Genomic DNA, 26,175 nt, shown 5'->3' with positions numbered 1-26,175 from the left:
ATTCCCGGTACATTGTGTTATAAAAACTTTTAATGACAAAGTCTCTGCCTTTGAATGACAACAATGTATACTTCCTGGGTGTGCGCATATGAGTATTGTGGTACGTGGTGTGTGCACATGTGGAGTGTGCAGTGTGTCGGTGTGTGTGTGTAGTTCAGGTCAATGCTCGTTTAAATTGCGGTGCTGCATTATCTGGGACCCAAAAAAGAAGCAAAGTGATTGCGACTCGCTCTGCAGGTGAGTTGGCATCTCTGAATGTTGTGTTTCTCCTTGCTATCCACATGCTGACACGCTCCAACACCACATTAAAGAGTGTTTGCCGAACACCTTGTACCTGCTGTCGTAGCATCGTAAAAATGGTGCTATATTTGAAAGCTAATGATCCATTTACATGGATGGTAAGATCTTAATCGATTTACTTGTCAAAAGTCCGTGTCAAAACTTAACCGAACAAAAATCCGTAACCGTTTAATGATAAAATTGCCCGTTTTAAAAGCAAGTCTTTCCAGGATTGAAGAAGAAGAAAAAGAAGAAGTAGAAGCTGGAATTTGAGCTTAACGCAGTGGCACGTTCCTAAAGAGAATGGGTATTTACGAGCAAATATAAACACGAGTGACCCTATCGTTCACAGCAGGTTCCACTAGCAAGTTGTGGAACACTCCCTGAGCCGGCCTTCTCTCCACCCAGAGCTTTCCCAACAGCCGCCTTTCTCCTGGTACGCCATTGACGACATAACCAGCACTATTGCTAAAGCAGCAGTGCTCAGAACTTTCACCCTTCACATCCTCTCCCTGCATTTATTCTTTATCGCCATTTTATTGAATGAAAATATTGTCTTCCACAGTCGCATAGTATACAGTAGTCTCTGACAAAACAAGATTCGTCACCAACAATCTTGTCTCGTTACGCCGGCTCGTGTGCGGAAGCCTGAAGAGTGGAAAACTGACCAGTGGTAACCAGAAGCCTTAAGAGTGGTAAACTGGCCAGTGGTAACCAGAAGCCTTAAGAGTGGTAAACTGGCCAGTGGTAACCAGAAGCCTTAAGAGTGGTAAACTGGCCAGTGGTAACCAGAAGCCTTAAGAGTGGTAAACTGGCCAGTGGTAACCAGAAGCCTTAAGAGTGGTAAACTGGCCAGTGGTAACCGGAAGCCTTAAGAGTGGTAAACTGGCCAGTGGTAACCGGAAGCCTTAAGAGTGGTAAACTGGCCAGTGGTAACCGGAAGCCTTAAGAGTGGTAAACTGGCCAGTGGTAACCGGAAGCCTTAAGAGTGGTAAGCAGAGGTGAATAATTGGATTTCCGAGTGTTGAGCGATTCTCGAAATAGCTGGGTCTATTTGAAATGGTGTGAACAGTCTACAGACGACCCTATGAGAATCATTTCATACAAATTGGCAGTTATTCAAATTAACGAGGGTGGATTGCTTTCGTCCTTTCAAAAAACAAGGACAAATGTGTCCAAGAGCAGCGTCCTAAAGGTTTTGTCGGCTACAAAAAACAAAACAAAAAAACAACAACAACAACTTCCGATATTTCGTCACGTGACTTGATTAAGCCAATAGCGACACCCGTCATAATGTATTTATGATATATAGTGTATTTACGAAATAAATAGTGTATTTACGAAATTACAATGCGATAAATGGAATAATCTTTAAATAGTAACGTGAACTTTTCAAAACTTTAAAGCAAATATCTGAATATATTTAAAAGTTCATGATGGACGCTCTCAAAAGGCACCGTCTATGTGAGGATGTGTACATGTGCTTAGTATTTAAGGAGATCCGGATCTTGTATCCACAAGAGCCGAGTGCTAGAGGTTAAGGTTTTGTCTTCACAAAAAGAAGAAGAAGAAGAAGAAGAAGAAGAAGAAGAAGAAGAAGAAGAAGAAGAAGAAGAAGAACAAGAACAAGAACAAGAAGAACAAGAACAACAACAACAACAACAACAAAAACAAAAACAAAAACAACGCCGAGCTCTCTATGAGCAGCGTTCGCTACATGAGACGCTGCTAAAAAATCAAGCTAAATTACAACAGTGCAGCATTTTCAGCTTTGTATAACCATTGCAAAGGCTACCTAAATACAAAGGCTGTATCTCTGCGCAACGAACACACCTTGCCACAAGATCGTGAGTAACCGCTAGTTGGAAGAACGGTGTCTCATCCCCAGGTGAGAAGGCGAGCTGAGCCCGTGGTACAATACACACTGGTTCCTCTTCGTACATTTCGGTATCCAATGCGAATGCACGTAGCTCAACCTCACGTGCAACAGGTGGCGTATTCATTGGGTCCGAGATTAGAGTTCCAGGTGGCCATGACCGACAAGTCATGTACAGTACCCTGCACAAAAAGTCATGTACAGCACTTGTATGGCATGATCAGTAGAGTTTGTTACTTCATATCGACTAACTAGGTCATGTATCGATGGACATTAAAAATGATGTAAAAGTATCCCATGCAGCATAACAAAAACACTCAACGACAGCATTTCCACATTCTACTTTGACCTTCCCCAAAGTCAGATAAAGAACCCACACATCAGCAAAATTCTCCCTTTCATTCATCCAACATCTCTTTTCCTCCACACCTGTGGTCTGGTGAAAGTCCCATTCCAACGACATTCGCTTGTAGATCAATCACGTAATCCACAGGGTCCAGCAATCCATCCGCCTCCCATGCTGGGCCCTCGCATGTTGTTTGCGCTGGCCACACACGTTTCAAACCTGTTTCAAACATTCAATTGTCCATTATCCTGCTGGTTGTCCTTGTGACCTTTAGGTCTTCTTTTTTTTTACATGATCTAAGTCTCGTAGTGGAGTGCACGCACGCACGCACGACTGCGAGACGAAACAAACAGCCAATGAGCTTGGGGAGAAGTGCCATCATTTCCCAGTGATGATGATGCCATCATTTCCCAGTACTCTGGGTACCAGCGACGTCACCACAACAACGGCGCCGCATTTCTCAACACACTCAGCGGGCATTTCCGAAAGAGGAAGTTCCTCCTCCCCATGGATGCCAACCTATGGGGATTGTTTCTGCTCTTAACCTTTTAAATGCCGAACATCAAGCAAGGAAGCAGCACGTACCATTTTCAAAGTCTTTAGTATGACTTGGCCAGGGTTTGAACCTAACCGACCTCCCAGACTCAAAGTGGACGCTTGTTTCATGAAACAGACATCTTACATTCATCCTTTGATTCTCACGTTCACGCAACAACATCATGATGTCATTTAATCATTGTCGAACCACAGAAATTTTACCATATTCACAATCGATAACACTACGGAAGGTGTTATACCTATGTTACAGCTTTATCAGTGTAATGGAGGTGATTCTGCTTAAACTTGCTGTACATTGTTTGCGGTTGACAAACAAGATTCCCTTCCGGCGAGCAAAGACATACAGTGCAATTTAACTCAAATAAAGGGCCTGACAATAAAAGTAGAAAAACAAAAGAAGGAATTGTTCAGCAAAAGTACAAGACTGTTGTACAAGAATAACATTGATGCAGAAAAGTTTAATCTAAAATAATCTGAAAAACCTACGTAGAAGGGGAAAAGTTTTTATCACCATCAGTCGGAGATTTCAGGCCACTGACAACTTTGCAAGCACTATCCCGGGTTGGGGACTCGGCACAAAAGGATTAGTCGAGTGATATAGCCCTTGGAATTTTGATCATTAATTTACTTTGACTTCAAACCATCAACGTGCACGGAATCAAGAATGGAGCCATCACGTTCAAATGTTTATTTATTAAATTACTGCACGTTTATTTACTTCCACAATTCCAGGGAAATAACACAGATTACATGATTACAAAGACACGCACAAGTTATAAACCCTTTACTCCAACATGATAAGTAACCATGAAGAAATCTTCTTTTCACCGAGTCTCTTGGTAGAGAAATACAGACATGATAAAAACCAGACAGATGGGCAGGAGCTGCTTGCCTGCTCCTTCTGAGGGACGGCTCCGCTAGCGACCAGCTGGAATGCTTCAGTTTTCATGATCCCCACCCCCAAGTTGCCTCCAATTATTCCATCCATGCTGCCTTCATTTTTGATCCAACAGCGAATTCTGCTCTTCTTGATACCTCCATCATGTCTCCAAGGTAACAGAAACTTTTGACCTTTTCTGAATAAAATTCTGAGCTCAGAAGCATTCTTTGTGTTCTTCATCTTACTTTTCAAATGATTGGTCCTCACATGTTTTTTACATCTCAAAATCACAGCTTTTGTTACCAAGATTCCAATTTTGTTGCACTCGATCTATAACTGCCGACGATTAATTGAATTCCGTCCAAATCATTTTCCACATCTTGAGCAAGACTAATGTTCGCTTTCGTTGCTTTCTCCTTCTTTACCATTCACCATGACCTTCATTTTATTAATGTTGACGTGCAAACCTTTCTTCGATATCACACGTTTCCATTTTTGAAACGTCTCTTTTGCTTCTTTTTAACTTAATAGTACTATATATATATATATATATATATATATATATATATATATATATATATATATATATATATATATATATATATATATATATATATATATATATATATATATATATATACATATATATATGTAAAATGGGGGTTCTGGCACACTTTCCTCTGTGGAGTGTCTTGCAGCTGAATTTGCTTCCCACAGGGGTCTTTTTTCGAAGTTGGGCCAACACCACCCCCTCGGCAGACCCCAGAAAGCTTTCTTGAAGCAGGCTTCAGACTCGCTCTTACCCACTGTTCCAGCGGCTGCGTCTCCCAGCCCCTTTCCATTATGTTACAATATTGTGTCACAATGCACAGCAACAAAAATATATACACCCACCAGTGCATGTGGAGTTGGGCCAGGCTCTACTACAGTTCTCCATGACATATATACCCATGACAACATATATACCCATGACATACCCAGCAAATATGAGGGCCAAGAACGGGGTGATGTGCCTTGTGGCCGGCGGTAGCTACAAAGAGATCATGCGCCTGCTGAAGGACCGGGGTGTCGACAACCTCAACAAGGTGATGCGCTGCACTGCTGGCGGTGGCCACAAAGAGATGGTAGAACTGTTGAAGAGTTGAGGGACCGATGACTTTAATGGCGCAATGTGTTGGGCATCCGACGGTAGCCAAATAGAAATTGTGTGCGCCTGCTGAAGGACTGGGGAGCCGACAAATCCAACGGCGCAATGTTCCTCGTGGCTGACGGAGGCCACACAGTGACTATGCGCCTGCTGAACCGCTGAGGAGTTGACGACTTGAACGGCACGATGTGTGAGGTGACCTGCAATGGCCAAAGATGGTGGAACTGCTGAAGGAGTGGGGTGCTAATGACTTCAACCAGGAGATGGCTAAGGCTGCTGAAAACAGGCACATCAGGGTTGTGACACTGCACCAATATGCACCACACCACCATCAACAACTGCGCATTGGGCTGCAGGCTGCTCAGCATACCCTCACAGCGGAGGATATGTGTTAGCATAGCCATGACTACTTTTACCATTTCTTCACAACTGCTATTTGGTACCATTGCCTTCTGAGAGCTCCATCAATAACTGCTGCTTGGTACCCGATAATATGCTTTCTCTCGGTCAACAAAAACATGATGCAGTTTCTGTTTCTTCACCAAATACTTCTCTTGGCATTGTGTCAAAATTAAAAAAAAAAAATCACCTTTGGTGTTGATCTTCGTGCCATAAAACCAAACTGGTCGTTGTCGAGATTTACCACTTTTCTTCGTCTTCTTTCTATCATGATTTGAAAAACTTTCAATACCTGCTCAATTAGTTTAACTCCTCTGTAAGATGAACATAATATAAGGTCTTCATGTTGAACAAGTGCACAATATTGCTATTTGCCCAATTTTCATGGATAACTCCTCCTCCTCAGACCTTTCTACACAACTTTTCCGTCCACTTGATTCCTACATCTCCGGCCAATCAGATTGGACCCGCCGCCTTTCCTTTCTTTAACCTTCTTATAGCTGATTCAACTTCCTCTTCACATCACTCTTCTTCTGGACCTCCAACTTTATTACATTCCACGTCGTCGTCCCATTCGTTTTCTCCTTTCAAGAGCTTTTCAAAGTAAGCTTTCCATTGTTTATCAACATTTTATTTTTTTTTTCACTAGATGTCCGTTTTGTTTTTCAAACATTCAACTTCTACTGCATCTCTTCAACCCGATACCATCTATCTGGCTATTTTGGAATTTTTTTTATTCTTGCCATCTGATGTGATTGGTTTTTATTCGCCATTCTTGATACACTTTGTTCTTTGTGATTACTATTTCCTTCTTCAAACTTTTATCGTTTTCTTTACCTCGAGGATCTCCACTATTTTTGCCGCTTTTTTGTAATAAGCTCCTTTCTTCTGCTTGAACACATCTAGGATTCTCAAATTCCACCGCCATGTTTCTCGTTCTTTTTGAAACCTGCCAGTAGTTAATCCATAAATATTGTTCGCCATCTGCATTTGAAGCCACATCTATATCTTTAGAAGTTACAAACTTCAACTCGTTTTTCAGATCCTCTTGAAATTTTTCTCTTGTTTTCACGTCTTTAAGCTTCTAACTTTTACGTGCTCAATTCACTTTGACGTCCTTGATTTTCTTTTCGATTGCGATATAAAAAAAAAAAAATCTCCAACTACCAATCGTTGCCGAGTTGAACATTCTTCACCGACTATTACTTTCACATTACTTAACCTTCTTCTAAAACTCCATTACATGAATAGATGGATATAATCAATCTCGCTTGTAAAAGTCGTGAGTTGTTTTTTTTAATCTTTTCTTAAAGTATTGAGGACACACATATCCCTTGCTTCTGCATTTCTTCAACTGTTTATCCTGCCTCGTTCTTTTCACCACGGACAACGTTATATCCGTTTGGTTTCTCGGCGATGTTCAAATCTCCACCTCTGATCACTTCTTCTTTGCAGCTTCTTACCTGAGCCAAAGCTTTTGTTCATCCCAGGTCATATTTTTCACGCACACTTCAATAAGTAATAGTTATTGACTAAAGTTGTCATGATAAGGAGAGATCTTATTCGCAACAACTTCATTTTGTGATCTTTTTTTTCCCTTTTCCCTTTTACTTCAATTAGAATCCATCAACTTCAAGCAAGAGAAAAAGAGACCGACGCAGGCAGCATACCGATCTGATGTGCCGTGTGGGTAAGTTTTCCTCGTGTGAAGATCAGCCACTTGCACGGCACATTGTCATCAGTGTCAGGTCGCAAAGGGGAAGCGAGTTTTTTCCCCAGCACACGCAAAGCTGCTTGTGTTTCTGCACAGCTCCCAAAGGTGCAGCATGCCTCACCATTTCCATCCGTTTCTAAGAGAACAAAAATTTGAGCACTGTAAGCCCTTTGACCATTGCATTTTTCTAGTTTTGGATTAGAAAAAGGAACGAGTCCCTTTATCAACAAAAATACTCCCCAGTCCCGACTAAGAGCACTCAGCACTCATGACCGATCAGGTAACAAATAAAATCAAGCTGTGGTAGTAAAGTAGTATACAGGTCACCCGAATGATCAGTTAAACAGCATTAGTAAGTATAAAGGCAGCCTGATTGCAAGTGAACCAGACGAAGACCACATGGAACACAATGAGATGCTAGTTGACTGGACATCCAGTACAGGTCATCTGGGGAATGTGAAAGAAGTTCAGTAGTTTGTACACTTTGAGCAGACTTTCGATTTGTTCGAGGCTATCAATGCAAGGCAAATGTTGGTAAACGCAATAGGTATTGCTTGAAGGACACACGCGGATGAAACTAAAAGCAGTTGCATGAATTACCACGTCCCTGTTCGGTGGCACTTTTCGATACATCCCCAGTCACTTCACTGTCCATCCCCAAAGTACTGGTGGAATGAGCATCAAATGAGCAGATACCTTTATTCGACGGAGGTTGTGCTTCAGCTCCATTTTCAGGTTCTGAACACGCTGAATCTCCCAAGATCTTGCAAAGTGTGGGTGCCTTTGCTTCAGCTTCGTTTGCATCGTTTCTGCTTGGAGCCTCCCCTAGCACGGCTCCTCGCTCCCTGTGGCCTCCACGTCCTGCAATGTCGGCCACCAAAAGTGATCGTACCACGCTGCCATTGATGTTAAGGAAGCGAAAAAGTTTCCTCACAACGTCAGTTTGTGGTTCCAGGTCCTGCCAAATAGGATATTCCATTTCTTAGAACCTAAGGCAGGCAATTGATTGAAATTTTCAACTTTATGCTTAAAATATACAATTCATTCGAATTTCAAATAACTTGTTAGTTTCTCATTAAACATGTACAGCCCCCCCAAAAAAGTGTTCACTTTTTGAATAGAGTGATACTGTAGTTACATTAAGCAAATGCTCATAGAAGAGGTTGTACATAAATCACATACAGGACAAATACATCAGCACATCTCATTGTGCTTTAGTATGAATTACAAGGACATTAGCAGACAATGGACAACGCACATGGTATAACCGGCTCACTTGCCACATTCTTAGCTGAACCACTAGTTCATAATGGAGGGAACCCAGGTTCAAATCCCACGTGCCATGCGGTATATGTGTTTGGTCAATGCCGACAAATGTTCTTGAAAATCATGTTAAATTATTTCATAAAAAAGCTATATGGTGGAGTTATGTGTGAATATCTCAACAAAGGTGTTCATGTTTTAAAATGTTACATGAAGAACTAGAACGTCACTCGATAGACTGCATATGCCTGGTGTTGGCTAAATGGTTAGGATGGTGGGCTTGGAATCCAAGAATCCTGAGTTCAAATCCCACTTTCTGTTGAATCAATACCGGGTGGGGTTGACTCTGCCTGTCATCCTTCCGAGGTCGGAAAAATGAGTGCCAGCATGCTGGTATCCTGTGTTGGAGTGGCGACCCGTCCAGGATTGTGCCCAATAGCCAAGGAGACTGCGAAGGCAGCACCAACGCTCTGCACAGAGTATGATCAAGATGGATGGATGGATAGATAGACTGCATACCTCCACCAGGCTGAACAGTTTACGTTCTGTATCCCACTGATAGGCCGGATCTGCATTTGGACCTTAACCAAAATCAAATCCACTTGTTCTTGTCGCCTAACCAACTCATCCACAAAGTTTTGTCATAATCAGTCTATAACTTTTTGAAACATCATGTTATGTATTGTTTTTGGCCCCACCTCTCAATGATGAAGAATCACTTAAAAGATTTTAAAATTTTTTTATCAAATCCGGATCTGGATCTTCACCAAAATTGAATCAATCTGTTCTTGTCACATATCTAACCTGCCCACCAAGTTTTATCCAAACCAGTCTTCAATTTTTGAGCTATCCTGCTCATAGACAAACAAACAGACAAACAGGGGTGAAAACATAACCTCCATTCACCTTAAGTGGCAGATGGAACAAGAACAGATTTTAAACGAAAGATTCCACAGAACATGATATACCATGTGTTCAAGTACTCGTATATACTTGAATTTTAATAAAAACAAGTTAAAAAAAAAAGACATAAAATGTGATAGCCCCAATTGTTTTAGTAATTTTGCTGCATGGAGTTAAAGGGCTAGCCCATATTTATTTACAACTAAACTGGCTACCACTCTACCAGTCAGCCATCTTTAATCAGATCTCAAAATAAAGTGAGGTGTAAGTGTATGCCATCGTGTGCTGTGCTTGTCCCAAGTAGGAACAAAATCGGACCATGCATGTCAGAGAAATGGTTAGGGACACGTTTAAGTAACAAGATGGCCACCAGTCGGCCATCTTGGATCTGACCACGAAGAAAAACGACGTGCTCATGTAAGCCATCATTCTTTATCTGTGTGCCAAGTTTCAACAATATCGGTAAATGCGTGTCTGAGAAATTGTTCAGAACGTGTTCGACACCGGTGTTTTGGGGGGTTTTTTTACAACTAAAATGGCCACCAATCGCCCATCTTGGATCTGATGTCGCCAAAAAATGGCGTGCACATGTATACCATCGTGTGTTGTCTTTGTGCCAAGTACCAATAAAATCGGTCCATACATGTCCGAGATATGGTTGCGGACGGACACACGCACGCACACGAAAATCGAGACCAAATCCATTAGCCCCCGTTTCGGACTTAAAAAAATAATCCTACCAGATAGCTCGTACCTGGCATACGGAAATTAACATCTTGTCCCACTGCCTGCTAAGAGTTTTCTCCGAAAGTGGGGTTTCTCCAGCAATGGATGAGAAATGAACTTCGATTTGCTCATAGAAGGGTAAAAAGGTGCTTCCACCAAGCACTAACCTAAGGGGCTGAATAATTATACAACTAATGAATTTTGATTTGTACATGTTTTTTTACAGGTATTCCCGACAAGGAGCCTCCTTCTATAACAGTGTTTGGTTTGATCTCTTCAGTTATAAATAAAAAAGTTCGTTTGGAAAAATTGTTTCTACATAATTCGTAATTCATCTAAATATGGCATTGTTGGTAGGGGATGAATACTTTTGCAGGCCACTGTAGATTCATCGGCTCTGAAATTTTGCGCCGGCCTGGCTTTCCCAGAGTTATGGCCATGCTCAGAGGGGTATGCCGGTGCTTTCACGGAAAAGACACTGGAATCCCATCCCAGAGGGTTAAAACCTGGCTGAAAGCAGAACTATTAATGACTTGTATTCTCAGCTTCTGGAAAGCAATTCAGTCCCAGAAGACGTAACAAGTACTGTCAGATTGTCAAAAAAACACCAGATGGCTCAGTGAGGAATGCCTACCCCATTGGGGGGTTAATTTGCCTGCTCCACCTGGTTTGGTGGTTTACATGTGATACGAATACACGCACTGCAGTTGACTCTCAATTCCCTCAGTTAATCTTGGGATGGGCACCAAAATGCTGCTAATGAAAGTGGTGAAATCCCCCAAACAAAACAAAAAAATTATAATAAGGAAGACAGCAATAATCACATTTTGGCCTGACCTTCCATTGAGTCAGTAAACAGCAACATGTCATGTCAATTAGGGGGGTGAACCATCAATCTAATTTGATGAAACATTATGAAGACTTATTTTAACAGCGTACCAACAAGGAAAATCCCATCTTTTTTCCAGCAAGGATGAGATTGGACAGGTGTTAAGATGTATTTTGTATACATTTGATCGGGCGGCCATTTTTATCCCTGTCCCATCCCTCCATGTGAAGTACTACCGTACTCCATGATATGGATGCACCACGAGACAAATCATACACATTAAGATGATTGTTCATTTACACATGAACAATCCCATTGGACACATCCCAGGGCTGAAAAGGACAGAGAAAAGGTATCATTTTAGCTCACCTGAAACATACTTCAGGTGAGGTATTAGCATTGTGCGGTGTCCGTCAGTCAGTGGGTCAGTAAGTACGTAAACACTCGGATCTTCTTCTCCGAAACTACTCACATGATTTCGACGAAACTTGAACACAGCCTCCAGTGCCCGTGATGCTAAAACTAATAGTCCTGTTTTCACCAAACTTTGTGGAACTTCTGAGGACCAAGGCTTCCTGATGCCTTGCAAATCCCATCAAAATTTTTTTTTTTTTAATATCAAGTAGGTCAATTTAAAGGGCAAAGGTCATTACGATTCCAGGATCACTACTTTTGACTTCTCAAAGAGTATTCACCTGATTTCGATGTAACCTAGTAGGAATCATCCCCACGCGGTGCTTTCACAAGTTTGTTCAAGCCATCGGCTAATTTACTTATTTTGTCGGTCATCCATGCCTACCAGTGGTTCGCTGGTTCCACCAGGTGGGCGCAGGGGCATTGCCCCTATTTTTATTATTCACTATTGGACACATGGAAGAAACGAAACTTCAAAAATTCATCATAAATGAGATAAAGACATGCTGAATGCTAATGCCCAATTACTTTTGAGATGATAGTCTGTTGGCGAGTACGAATGCTTAAAATTTTGACCTGTAGATACAAAAACTACGTTATCTTCATCTGCAAGCTTATTGGAAACTGAACCCGAATGTAACATCAATGCAAGCTGCACACTGCAGTTCCTCCATAACACATCATGAAAATTTTTTTTTTTAAAGAAATCAAACAATCATTGTGTTTATATCAGAAATTGAGCCCAAGCTTATCGTAAGATTCCACACACCAGCTGACAATGTCAGAGAACGTTCTTATCATGTTTTATCATCCAGCCCGCACCCGCCTCAATACAAAATTTAATAATCTCAATTTTCTTCAATAACAATTGATACTCTCGCTTGGCAATGCCACGGAATCTCCGAAACATATACAGGTACCTGGAAGGCACTGTTCACCCACAGCTCGGAGATTGAGGTGAAGCCGCCCAGTGAGTGGTGCGAAACTGACAGCAAGTGGCATTGACCGAGCCATGCGCCCAACGATGCCGCTGGCTTGTTTCGTATGCGTGACAGCAGGGTGAAATCCGCTGTGTAAAGTAATGGATGGAGTACAATCAGAAACAATCGGTGTTGTTGACAAGTTATTAATGCATTTCATCGATTAGCGTCAGTAACAAACTGACAATGAGACATGGATAGGAAGGATAGATATCATTTTAAGGGAGAGGGCTGGGTTAAATGAGGGGTATGATGATTACAGTGACATGATGTGGGAGGGGAGAGTTGACGAATGAGCACTTACAAACAAATTCCTCCCCTCTCATGGCCGACGTGAGACTCTCAATGGAATCCTTTCATCTACTATCCATGTTAACGCCTGAGTGCCCAAAGGCAGTGTTCTCGGCCCCATCTTATTCCTAATCTTCATCAATGATCACTCTGACTGTATGGAAAATCCTCTTTATCTATTTCCTGATGACTTCAACCTCTGCTGTGGAATTCCTCATCGTTCTGGCAGCAGCCTCTTCCCTCTCTTCAGACCTTGACTAAAATCACAAATTTCTCAAACATTTGGAGAATACGTCTTTCATTCCTGTGAAGTATATGTCTCTCTGTTTGTTTCTCTCCCCAAAAGGACCAGACCGCAAACCCTCCCATCTACTTTCACAACAACTGTCTCGAAGAGGTTCAGTCACTCAAACTCTTGGGTCTCACTCTCAGCCATAATCTCTCTTAGGAAAATCACATCTCAAAGTTGGTCTCCAAAGCCAGATGTCGACTGGTTATCCTCCATCACGCAAAGTCCTTCCTTGGTACACCTGAGCTCCTATCCACCTACAAGGCTTTCATCCACAGCTCGATGGAGTACTGCTCTCCCCTCTGGGCTGGCTCCCCTTCCTCACATCTTGCTCAGCTTGACACCGCGGAAACCAAGGCCTTTTGGAATCTCTCACAAGGAAGCTGAGTCAATGGGCCTATCACTTCGCCATCCCCGACAATTCCGTGGTCTCTGTCTTCTTCCGCCTCCTTTCTGGTTTTGTACCCTGTTCTCTCTGTGTCTGTCTCTCTCTCTCTGTGTCTGTCTCTCTCTCTGTGTCTGTCTCTCTCTCTGTGTCTGTCTCTCTCTCTGTCTCTGCTTTGCCTACTCCCCCAGATATCTGCAGGATGCATGTGGTCTACCAGCATCCCCTCCTAGTGAAACTGCCAAAATCCAGGATCAGTGCTTCCCTCCACTAATTTGATCCTCTTATTTTCCCCCACCTGTGGAACCACCTTCCACACTCTTCACTTTTATTCTTCCCTCCAGGTCTTCACGATAACTCTTCACCACCATCTCAAATCGTACCCCCTTCCAAAATCATGATAATTTATGCACCTGTTAAACCACCCCAACCCTCCCAAAATTTTGCTTCTGTACCCATCTTGTCCACCACTTGCGTTCTCCCCTACCCCTCATAGTTACCTGCATCCATCGTTTGTCCGTCTCCGTCAATTTTCTCCCTCCGCCCTGCTGTTGGCATTTCCCCCTTCTCATCCTGTTGTTCCTTCTGTGATGTTGCATCCTGATCCATTCTGTGTTCTAGCTCTTCTATGACCCTTGACTACGTATACAAAAAAAAAAAAGACGTATGGATATGTATAGTGTTGTTGTTAAAACAACCTGGTCTCTCGCCGAAGAGACCTGGTGCCAAAGGAATAAAAAACAACACGATAGTGTTGTTGTTATTGTATTTTTGTATTGTTGTTTTGTTTTGAGTCAGGTATGTGATGAGGGCATTGACCGAGGTCGTTGGTTGGTTGGCCAAGGTTTCCGAGGCAGTGCAATCCTGGAGTGAAAGTTGTTGTGGTTTTTGGTCCACACTCAGTCACCACTCCTGTTAGGACAGAAGCACCACACAGTGACCCCAACAACCTACTCTGCTTGACCTGCCACAATGAACTTCCTCCAATTCCAGAGTGAGTCTTTCACCACGATTGAAGTCTGTCTGTCTGTCTGTCTGTCTGTCTGTCTGTCTCTCTCTCACACATTTCCATCTTACTCTCTCACACACTCCAAGCCGAACCACAAACATGCAAACGGAATCACCAAGATATCCTCTCCACCCCACCCCAAATGGCTGACAATGAACTTGCCAATCCTTCTCCTTACTCTGCCACCAGCTCACTATGCTTTCCTCTCATGCACTTCCTCCATGGTCTCTTCCCAAAGTACTGATAACCCCCTCACCCCCAAAGATGACCTGCCTTGTTGAAACTGACCAGATGACAATATCAGGCCACAACCTTGTCACGCAGATCTCCTCCGGAAATACCATTCACTGCTTTAGGTCTGCCACCATCTGCCAATCACGAGCATTTGGCAAACCTCTCGAAGATCCTTCATCCTCCTTCTTGCGCCTCTTATAACCTGGCCCTCTCAAACAACACCTCTCTGCCATTGATCTCCTCCTCCTCCCACTCCTCTGCATCGATTCAGTCACCTGTTGTTGCACAATATTCACCACCACCGCTCGCACTTGATTGTTCCACTATCCATACCTTCCTGCTGCCAATGCTACTGAGCATGCACTCAATGCATGCATGCTGCAGCTTTCCCTGGCCCCCACACCCAAAGTAGCTCTCCTCCTGTACCAACCCCCACACCCTCACATCGTACATTGCCCACAACAGGAAACTCAACAGAATTGACTCCATCGTCCAAATCGCTTGGCACTTCAATGTCCTCAAATGCATACCCTTCCCAACGAGTCCAAGGCCCCTGCTGTACATGTCCTACCATTTTCACACATCTCCTCTCCATCTTCGTTCTTTCCTTCACGCGTCTCCATCCCCATAGATCATACTTCACCCACCCAAAATCCTGCTTCTGTGTTGCACCATTCCGATCACCTTATTCTGCTGCTGCAACTACTCCTCCATTTCATACATCTCGGATGTTAACTTCCACTTCCGACTTGCCTTCTTCTCTGGGAGAGCATTCTTCACCAGTGGATCGCTCAAATCCCACACAGTCATGGACTCCCGCACCCTCACCACCTTATACTCCTCAGTTATTGATGTTAACGGAAACCTACATTTTCCACCCTGACCAACCATAACAAGCAATATTCGTCAAGCAGCGTCGTACTCCCACCTACTCACAAATACCTCCAGTCCCTCAACGTTCCCTATCGCAATGTCATACATCATTCTATATCCTGTTCTGTGCAAACGTCTTCGGCCACCACAAAAAAAAGAGTTTTATTGTCATATTCGCATCCTTTGTTCAACAAACGGTGTTATAATGACCATGTTTAGTTCATTAAACAATTGTATTTTCCAATTGTGAATAAGTGCTGAATTTTTACTAAATGCAAGAATAAAATATGGTATTTTTCAGGAAAACTGAATAAAATATCTTTTGTTTATAAGGCAACCATAGGATCAAACACTTAAATATGAACAAACAATACAGATTATTGAAAAATGACATTGACCATGACCGTGGCCAACAGCACGTTCCCACGAGGCCGCCATGACCGTGGCCAACAGCACGTTCCCACGAGGCCGCCATGACCGTGGCCAACAGCACGTTCCCACGAGGCCGCCATGACCGTGGCCAACAGCACAGTCTAACCACCTTTTTCATGCATAACAGCAGATATCAGTTTTGAAATTATTTCCTGCAATTTTTGGAGAAATTCCATTGGTAGTTTGTTTCAAGCTTTCGGTAATGTTTCCCATAATTCATTTTTTTATTTCATAGTTCTAGAGTTCCAAACTCTGCTTTTTTCTTTTTTAGAAATTGACTTTAATGACATTTGCATGCAGTGTGTATGGAGTTGTCATGTTTTTGTGGGTTTTTTTTACACGAACTGAGGCTCATAGGGAAGCTGATGTGCGCGCACACAAGCACGCACACACAACACACAAACCTGTTAAAGAAGGCAAATAACTGAGCATGAGGGAAGTGCCATCATTTCCTCGGGTACTCTGAGTATCTGCAACGCCACAAAAATGGCGCAGCTTTTCTCATCGCACTCAGTGGGGCATTTCCTCAGAAGGAATTTCCTGGTCCCCATTGATGCCAACATATGGGGATTGTCAGTGCTCTAATTATTTTATATGCTGAATGTCAAGCAAGGAAGCAGGTCCAGTCTAGTATGGCAGCATGTGCCGGAGCAGCGTGTCGCTGCGTCCACTTTCCATCCGTACTTCAGGGGCCTCCGTCTGGCCATCTGCCAGGCAGATGCCCAGCCCATCCCCATATCCTTGAGATGCTGATGAACCTGCTGCAACCACAGGGCACGTGGTCGGCCCATTGGCCTTTTCCACTCACGAGGCTCTGTCGCTGAGAAAATCTGATGAGCAGCATCAGTGTCAAGAAAACGAGCCACTTGTCCGTACAGCCGCAGGTGACGCCAACGCACTATGCAGATAACAAATATTATTTGAGTCTTTCTCAGCAACCACTCGTTGGACACAAAGTCTGGCCAGCAATAGCCAAGGATGCTCCGAAGAGACCTGGTGCCAAAGGAATTAAGTCTCTGTCTCAGATCCCTGGTCAGAGTCCAAGTCTCACATCTGCAGAGCAAGACTGGAAGCAACAAGGACCTGAAGACTCGGACTTTCGTCTTCCCGCACAGGTACCGGCAGCGCCACATCCCATGATCCAGTGAATCCATAACTCCCCAGGCCTGACCCAGCCGTCTACTGACCTCTGGCTCACAGCCACCAGACATGAATATCACTGCCAATGTAAGTTAATCTCTCTGTGACCTCAACATCATCACCACAAACAGGTACAGACAAGATATCACCATCTAAGATGTCATTTAAAGCCTGGATCTTAATTTTGAGCCAGGAAACTAATCCCAGCGGCTCTGACTACTCATTCAGCACCTCGAGAGCCCCCAAAAGGATATCCAGAGTCTCTGCAAAGATGACTGCATCATCTGCGAACTCAAGGTCAGAAATGTTGACATTCCCAAATGATTCACCACAGCTTGATCTCTCCGACATCCTCCCCAGAATCCAGTCCATACAAGTGTTGAAAAGTGTGGGGGCAAGTACACACCCCTGAGGAACTCCAGTGACAACTGGAAATAAGTCATAGATGGTATCTCCACATCTCACAGCACTCTCAGTACCAGAGTATAGTTCAGACATCAGATTGAACAGTTTTGGTGGCACCCATCCATCCATCCATCCATCCAATGGGACCATACTCTGTGCAGAGCGTTTGTGCTGCCTCAGCAGTCTCCTTGGCTATTGGGCACAATCCTGGACGGGACGCCTCTCCGACATGGGATACCAGCAAGCTGGCACTAATTTTGCCAACTTCGGAAGGATGACAGGCAGAATGAACCCCACCTGGTGTTAATTCAACAGAAAGGGGGATTTGAACTCGGTATCCTCGGATCCCAAGCCTACCACCATAACTATCAACCCAACACCACGCCTGTGGCACCCCACAAAGACCAACAGTCCTCCAGAGGGCATCCCGATTCACTAAATTGAACGCTTTGCAGAGATCAACATCGGCAACAAGCAGCCCCTTCCAAAACTCTCATCTGAGTTCGGTGGGGACCTGAAGGGCAAAGATACGGTCAATTGTTGACCTCTTTGGTGTAAAGCTTGAGTGCCATGGGAGCTGGTGCTCAAGCAAATGATGGCAAACCCTATCATTAATTATCCAAGCAAAGACCTTGCCCAACACTGAGAGCAGCATCACCCCTCGGTAGTTGTTGCAGTCCTGGTGATCACCCTTCTCTTTCCAGAGAGGGACAACAAAACCCCTGTTCCAATATGTTGGGATGATGCCTTTGTTCCAGGCAGAACATCGAACTGCATGCAACGACACGAGTGCAGCATTCCCACCAGCCTTGAAAAGTTCAGCATGGATGCCACAGATCCCTGGATCTTTACCCCATTTCAACCGGTTCACCGGAGTCTGTATTTCGACAAACGAAGGTGGACCACATTTGATTGGAGGGTCAGCAATAGGGATAGCAACACCCCTGCCATCCAACTCAACAACTGGTGGATCAGCCTGGTGCAGCCGCTCAGTCACTGGCCCAACAGGCCTTCACTTCAGACTCCTCTGTCAAGAGCCCAGCACCCTCTGCTCCAACTGCAGTCCACCAAGAGATGGGCTTGGAGGAACGCAATGTATGAAATCCCTGTAAACAGGATGAGAATCACTTGACTAAAGGTGATGCTCCACCCCACAGATTCCTCGCATATAGGACTTCTTGTTCTCCCTCAACACACGTACAGTTTTACGCCTCAACTCCCTGAATAGCTCAGATCTGTCATTTAGCCTGGCTCTGCGACTCTGGTCAATGGTATCCAGTGTCACTCGAGAGAGAAAATTCTTCTTCGCCCGATGATGAGTTCCAAAAATCCACCGGAAACATCAAGGACGGTGGTCTTGAAGTCACTCCACAACTCTTCAGGATCCCCCAAAGTACCCAGACCCCCCAAATCCCCACTCAGCCTGTTCGCAAACTCCTCAGCTACCCTCTCAGCCTTGAGCTTGCCAACATCCAGCCTAGGCTGGGATGGTACCATTCTCCTGGATTTAGCTTGCAACTTCAGGGTTGCTACAACAAGCATCTGGTCAGTATTGAGGAACTGAGCACTTTGGTCGACCCTGCAGTTCTGGTTCATCCTTCAGCGACTGTCAACGAGCACATGGTCAATATCCTTTGCCACACCACCAGCATTGGAATGCCAAGTCCAGCAATGAGCTTGTGGGCGCTGAAACCATGAACCAGCCACCCTAAGTCCATGACTTCTTGCAAAGTCAAGGAACTTAGTGCTATTCAGGTTCACAGTTCCAGACCCACGGGGACCAACACATGTCTCATAACCATCCCTATCAGTTCCAGTCGATGCATTGAAATCCCCCAAGACTAGAAGTGTATCTCATCTGGGACAATGATCAACCACAGACTCGAGTGCGGCATTGAATGCGTCCTTCACGGTGAGATCACTCGCCTCAGTCGGAGCATATACAGAGACCAGGGATATGACACCCAAGGAGAGACGAATCCTGACCGGTGTTTCCTCGGAGTGGGTTTTCAGTTTTCTTTGCCTTTGTGGGTTTTGTGGAATGAAGGGTTTTACAGTGGCCGGAGTGCAAATCCTGCCACAAACCTCCGAAACAAAGTAACCCAACTGCAGGAGGACATCCGCAGACACAGTTGGCACAAGATATGGATGGCAGTTGGCTCACAAGGAGCTCCTCCGCCCTTTGAAGCACATACCATTTTTAAAGTCTTTGGTATTGGAAAACAAAGTTGTTGCCAATCATCCTCCTTCCTGACAGGATACCATGGTATTTTAGGGACTGCTTGTACTTGATGGAATTCATTATTTCTTCAATTCTCACCAAATCACCAATGCCAGCAACAGAAATACATCCACAACCCTGAACTGAGCCTCCACCAAGCTTCAGTCAGACATCAACATATATCCTTAAACTTCTCACCAGCCCTCCTCCTGACATCCTGACATGTCTTTGTTCCAAAAATTTCAAACTTTGACTCGTCACTCCAAAGTACCTTTCCCCACTGATTAGCATCCCAACGACGTTCGTGGACATATTTCACTCTCTTGCCTTTGTTACCTTTATGCAGAATGGGAGTTTTGACAGAAACTCACCCATGGAGACCACATTTGATGAGACCTATTGACAGCAGATGAGTCAAGTTGAACCCTTGATGTCTTCCAATGAGTTTTCTATCTTTATCTTCTGCAGTGTTATTTTGCTTTTGTATTGTTGCTTAAATGCCACATCTGTAAATACCTATTTATGGGATATTTCTCTCTGGGAATTGCCTTCTTGGTCTAAAACTATGACGTTGAGCATCATCGAGTTTGATATGTTGGGCATGGTGTGGCTTTATATTTCCTGCAAAAAAAAGAAATTACAAATCAATGAAAAGAAATGTGCTAGGCCAAGTCTTTTGAAGGATTTTGACAGGAAGGAATAATAAAAAACAACCAAAATCAAAAGTTTAATTTTGGGAAACATTGCAGAATGTATGAAAAAAAAAAAACTCCCAATGGAATTTCTCCAGAAATTGCAGGAAAACATTCCAAAACGGTTCTGTGTTGTTGTGCATGAAAAAAGGTGTTCACACCAAATATTGAAATTGTAAAACTCGCGGGGTACCCGTCACGAGCAGGTTCGTAGATGTCTCACCTAAAAAACAATCATTTTGGCGTGTGTATGAGTATAAAATTAAATATATTTTTGTTTCTATAATAAAACATGATCATTATAACACTTTTTCATCAAAATATGTCAATGTGACAATAAAAATGTTTACTTTCAAGGTGCCAGAAGACCTTTGCACAGTTCATGTTCATATATATATATATACACACACACACACACACACACACACACACACACACACACACACACACACACACACATACACACACACACACACCCACACTCACAGACACACACACACACACACACACACACACACACACACACACAAACACACACACACACAACATTTATGAAGGACAATTCCCAGCTACATGATAATTTGGATTGCCAAGCATGAAACTGAAATAATTATAAAGTGCACGTGCGCACGCACACACGCACGCACACTTCTATCCATGTATAAAAAAATTAAACTCCTCTCCCACTATTTTCCTTTTATCATTATCACCCCATCTCTTAAACTCCCTTTTTTCCCCTTCATCCCCTCTTCCTTCCCAATAAGAAAGAGCAACGAGCCCCCAAAATAACCCCCCCCCAGCTTTTTCCACTCGTCAACCCCTTTCTAAACGCTGCTCATGTGACTCTCACAGCTTCGTAGTACCAGCTCACCACTGGTTGAAAATGTGCCATCCACTCTCTCTACTTACGACCCATTTCCAAACTCAGATCTTCTCTTCATGCCTGGTGTTGGCTTAATGGTTAGGGTCCTAGGATCCCGAGTTCAAATCCCACTCGGCTGTTGAATTAATACCAGGTGGGGTTGACTCTGCCTGTCATCCTTCTGAGGTCGGCAAAATGAGTACCAGCATGCTGGTATACTGTGTTGGAGTGGCGACCCATCCAGGATTGTGCCCAATAGCCAAGGAGACTGCTTAATCAGCACCAACGTTCTGCACAGAATATCGTCCCAATGGATGGATGGATCTTCTCTTCCTTACTACTTCTCTTCTTCCCTTCCCTGCATCCTTCATGGCTTGCTTGCAAACCTGCACCTCATCTGACATCATGATCTCCCAGCACTGCTCTTCTTAGTGCATTTAACTACCCTCTTCTCCACTCTGGGCAAGACGTGAGCAGACATATGGATGAACATTGGATTCCAAAACAAAACTTAATTGGTAGAAACTGCACACTGACACCTTTTCAATTCAACCATGCTATTTGACTGCTCACCTCTATACCTTTCTCCTACTTGTGGAACCACTTTCCTGAGTCAGTTCAATCCCATTTCCTCCCTCCATCACTTCAAGTTGGCAGTACACCACCTCCTCGAATCGTCTTCAATTACACGATTAATCCCCCAATCAATCTCAACCTCAATCTCAATCTCTTGTCCACCCTTGTCTGTTGCATCCACCTGTTGTGCCACTGTCCCACTGTTCGAACATCGATTTTTCTCCTCTCTTTCACCTCGCTCTTCCATGAACCGAGATTTTGTATTAAAAAAGCATCGAAGTTGAATATATATATATATATATATATATATATATATATATATATATATATATATATATATATATATATATATATATATATATATATATCCTGCTAGTTCAGACTATCATTAAACTTTTCTTCTGAAAGTGAGAATGGCAAGAGATGAAACATACTTGGACATAATCATTGTTTTTGAAACAAATTTTGCCAGCCCATTCATGATCCATTACTGGATTGAATACTCACCATTTTGAAAAGGGTGCTTTGTCAGGTTCATAACTGCACTTAAATGGCTCAGGATAAAGTTCTGACGCTACAAGTCACAAGGTAGGCCTTTTTGACAAAATGGCAATACCAACCCATGCTCAAGACGATGATCTCTCCTGCATCATGCGGCGTGCAGAGTGGTCCGGACACCATCAACAGTGAGTCATCCTCGTTGAATTGGCAGTGGCGCACATACTGCCATCCATGCGGGCGCAGGCAGACACTGTGTCGCAGTGTCACAGCCGTACCCAATGCCCATATCTGCCAGTCAGTCAATGGCACCAACAAAATTAACATTCAAAACAACACGTAAATAAAAAGGTTAAAATTTTTGACCAATTCATTCCTTTGAAGATATTTTTAAAACCTGGACCAATTTTCAAAAGCTATTTCACATAACCAAGTTCCTTCTCCTGGTATTTCAACTCCCCATTAGTCACATATGCACGACACCCTTCGACCATCACCACTCATTATTATCTGATCACTTTGTCTCCGAACTCTTACCCTGAAGTCACAACAAATCAAACTCCAGATGTGGTTCCCCCAATTCTATTTCCACAATTGCTTATTAACCTTTACGGTGCAGTCTTTGGCGCACGAAGCAAAGTGTCGGCCATCTCCTGAGAAGGTCACGTGTAACACGTCGTCCACATGCACGTGCAACCGCACCACCTCCACACAAGGCACAGCCTCATGAAGCCGGCGGAACTCATCCTGCCAAGACTCTGCACCTGCAACACAGATCACGTGTAAGGGCTGACGTTCAGTGAAATGGACCACAAAAAAAAAAAACCAAATAAATCTGGATTCATATTTTCACACAAAGCATGTGAAACAATCTCAACATACATCGATGTAAAACCATACTCGTTATTTATTTAATACCAACACAGCTACGACTCGAGTCAGGTGAACTGTCCAACCAATGGGTGGAACTCGCACACACGTCTCCTTTTATGGTATAGATAGTTCTTCAAATCGTTTTCATGGACGGTTGTTTACAGTGTCCATGTCTGGCTTGAGCCACCAAAGGCTATCACAAAGCATTGTTGTTTTGAACTGCAAAATGTCACGGTGCCTTCACCATCAACCATGATGTCTGTTAGGAAGAACAAATTTCCAAGCTGACCATGAGAGATATTTGCTGCCTCGGCATTCTCTGTCGAGGAAGGTCGTTCCTTGGTACTCTTCGACTCCTCCATGGAGCATGGCTTCCCATTTTAGGCCAGGGGCCCCTGTATCACAATCTCTTCCAGTGATCTTTTCGACACTAAAGCCATTAACCTTCCCTGTGCAAGATCTCTGACTCACAGGTTACTATGTTCCTCCACGCTCATCTCTCCTCGTTAATTTCATCACTCGTTTCCCTCCTTGTTACATCGACCTGTTTTCACACCGTCGGTACGTTACATTTCTTATTTCAGTCACATTAAATTCCCCTCTCCCGTGAACCAAGACTTTACATCAAGAAAATCACACCCGGAACTCGGTGGTGCTGCTGAGGACAAAGCCCTGAGGATTACTGGCATGTCCAAGGACGAAGTTGAGGCTCAAGACAAACACTTTTCCCTCCACTGGCACATCACAGGCCTCAGTTTACATTTTGTCAACTCTCTTATCATCATGCACCATCAGTATTTTCAATCATCTATCTCACTCCAGCCATGTTTGCTGAATCACACTCATCATCCAACCCACTCCTTGTTTCCATAGGTTAACCATGGTTGACAGCTCATCTCCAAACCTCATTTTCTTTCATCCCTGGAACCTCCATCGACCTTGATTCCAGTCCTGCTCCTCCTTTCAGTCATATGAAATATGGTATCGTCATGTTGTATTTTCTACTTGGCAATTATACTCTTCTTGGGTTTTATTCCAAAACTTTCTGGAACTCGAGAGTTCATAGAACACTTTACCCTGCACTGTCTTGAGAAACAAGGATATACCGAGTGACCTTCTAGTTTGATATGTGTACATTAGTTTTTCGTGCTTGATGTTTGTGTCCTTTATCAAGTCCTTAAAAACAGCAAGTGTCCTATTTGGAATGATTTCCAAATGCCAACAGAGTAAAATTAGAGGGGGAGCACTCGGGAGAGTGCAAAACCTCTGCCGCCAATACTGCTGGGTCACTCAAGTGAACCTTATATCTTATTCATTAAATATGATGTCAACAGTGCTGCCAGAGTTATAGTTCTTTTCTCCAACATTTTTTTTGGGGGGGGGGGTTGGAAATCACTGAAAACATGTAGAAATGCAAAAAAATCTCTTTTTTGGGGGGGGTAACAATTTTTTTTGGGGGGGTTGGAAATCACTTAAAATATGTAGAAATGCAAAAAAAAAAATTTTCTCTTACAATTATTTTTTTTGGGGGGGGGTTGGAAATCACTTAAAACATGTAGAAATGCAAAAAAATCTCTATTTTTTTGGGGGGGGGTAACAATTTTTGGGGGGTTGGAAAGCATTTAAAACATGGAGAAATGCAATTAAAAAAATTGTCTATTTTTTTTGGGGGGGTAACAATTTTTTTGGGGGGGGGTTGGAAATCACTTAAAACATGTAGAAATGCAAAAAAAAATTCTATTTTTTGGGGGGGGGTAACAATTTTTTGGGGGGGTTGGAAATCACTTAAAACATGTAGAAATGCAAAAAAAAAAAAATTCTCTATTTTTGGGGGGGGGGAATTTTTTTGGGGGGGGGGGAGGACCAAGTCCAAAATTTAATGGCATGATACTTGGACCATACCTAACCCCCCCCACCAAGTTTCGTCGAAATCCGTTGAGTTTTTTCTGTAATACTGTTCACAAATAAACAAACAAAAAAAAATTAATAAACCAATGTCACCCGCAGGGTGACCCGTATCTTGCCAAAAGGTGACCACGTGTGATTTCTTTAAGGTCACACCGAGGTGAACAGAGCTGCTATCCACCAGGAGCGACTCCTTGAGGAATATCTGCCTACGAGAGATTCCGATGAGAATCGTTCTACAGAGTAACCATGAAAAATATGTTTGCCTCATAACGTCACCAAATGACGTCATAATGTCTCAAGCTTGACATATCTAGAAAGCACTCATCAAGATGTTCAATTTGAGGTACTACACGATATGGTTCCTAAAACTTGAAAATTTGACCTTGGGGTCAAATATGTTTGACCTCAGGCGCTAACCATGAAGGTCAAGGCCAATCGCCACCAAAAATTAATCAGCTGAGCGCCAGACCATGAACTATATTCCCATGAAGTTTGAAGACGATCCGATCAAAATTACTCAAAAAATAAGGGTTTCGTCGACTCCCATGATTTGCGACAAAGTGACCTTGACCTTTGACCTTGACCTTCAAAATTTTATGCGCTGAAAGGGACCTCTATAGGCCTCTGATATGCGAAGTTACAAAAATTTCCAATGATAACTGTGCTCTGCAAAATTTTTTATACGTGATTACAGACAAATAAACAAACAAACAAAAAAAAAAACATACAAGCTGGCTAACATATCTTGCAAAAACTTCGTTTTGGCAAGATAACAAACAGAAAGGGGTGAAAACATCTTCGAAGATGGATGGAGGTTAATAATAATTGTGCACGCACACTGAAGAGCAGTGAGAGAATTATAATTCTCTCACTGCTCTTCAGTGTGCGTGCACAATTGGGACAAATTCAGTCAGAGCCAAATTATTGCTGAACTGCAGGTTCGTTTTCTGATTCGTGTTACAAAGTACAACATTCAATTGAAATGTAGCTGTTCCTCAATATTAAACTGATGACTGTACACAGACAGACAGACAGACAGACAGACAGACAGAGACAGACAGAGACAGACAGAAATGAACCAATTGCTTAACCCCACTTTTCACTTCGCAAGCGCAGGGTAAAAATACTTCGAACGAGAAGGGCACTCGGTAGAGCGCGTACCTCCGCCATGTA

The 26,175-nt window shown here is 43.3% G+C and overlaps 1 protein-coding gene across 2 annotated transcripts in view; it reads right to left on the bottom strand.

Moving 5' to 3' along the window:
* LOC147012597 (F-box/WD repeat-containing protein 5-like) overlaps positions 1-26,175 on the bottom strand; it is a 34,795-nt gene that overhangs the window by 6,310 nt on the left and 2,310 nt on the right. For both annotated transcript variants that reach the window (XR_015051008.1, XM_085853621.1), the window contains exons 2-8: positions 22,828-22,985; positions 22,344-22,512; positions 12,255-12,403; positions 7,896-8,157; positions 7,156-7,335; positions 2,585-2,720; positions 2,113-2,337 (exon numbers count right to left, since the gene is read on the bottom strand). Coding sequence is in view for 1 of the 2 variants with exons in the window: in XM_085853621.1 (XP_085709747.1) it covers positions 2,113-2,337; positions 2,585-2,720; positions 7,156-7,335; positions 7,896-8,157; positions 12,255-12,403; positions 22,344-22,512; positions 22,828-22,985 (1,279 nt within the window). In the remaining variant the exon portion in view is untranslated. The remainder of the gene's footprint in view (positions 1-2,112; positions 2,338-2,584; positions 2,721-7,155; positions 7,336-7,895; positions 8,158-12,254; positions 12,404-22,343; positions 22,513-22,827; positions 22,986-26,175) is intronic.

This window comes from Eptatretus burgeri, chromosome 14, assembly GCF_056783735.1.
Source record: "Eptatretus burgeri isolate ZD-2024b chromosome 14, Ebu_testis_v1, whole genome shotgun sequence".
Classification (NCBI taxonomy): domain Eukaryota; kingdom Metazoa; phylum Chordata; class Myxini; order Myxiniformes; family Myxinidae; genus Eptatretus; species Eptatretus burgeri.
This window is presented reverse-complemented; position numbering and strand designations above follow the sequence as displayed.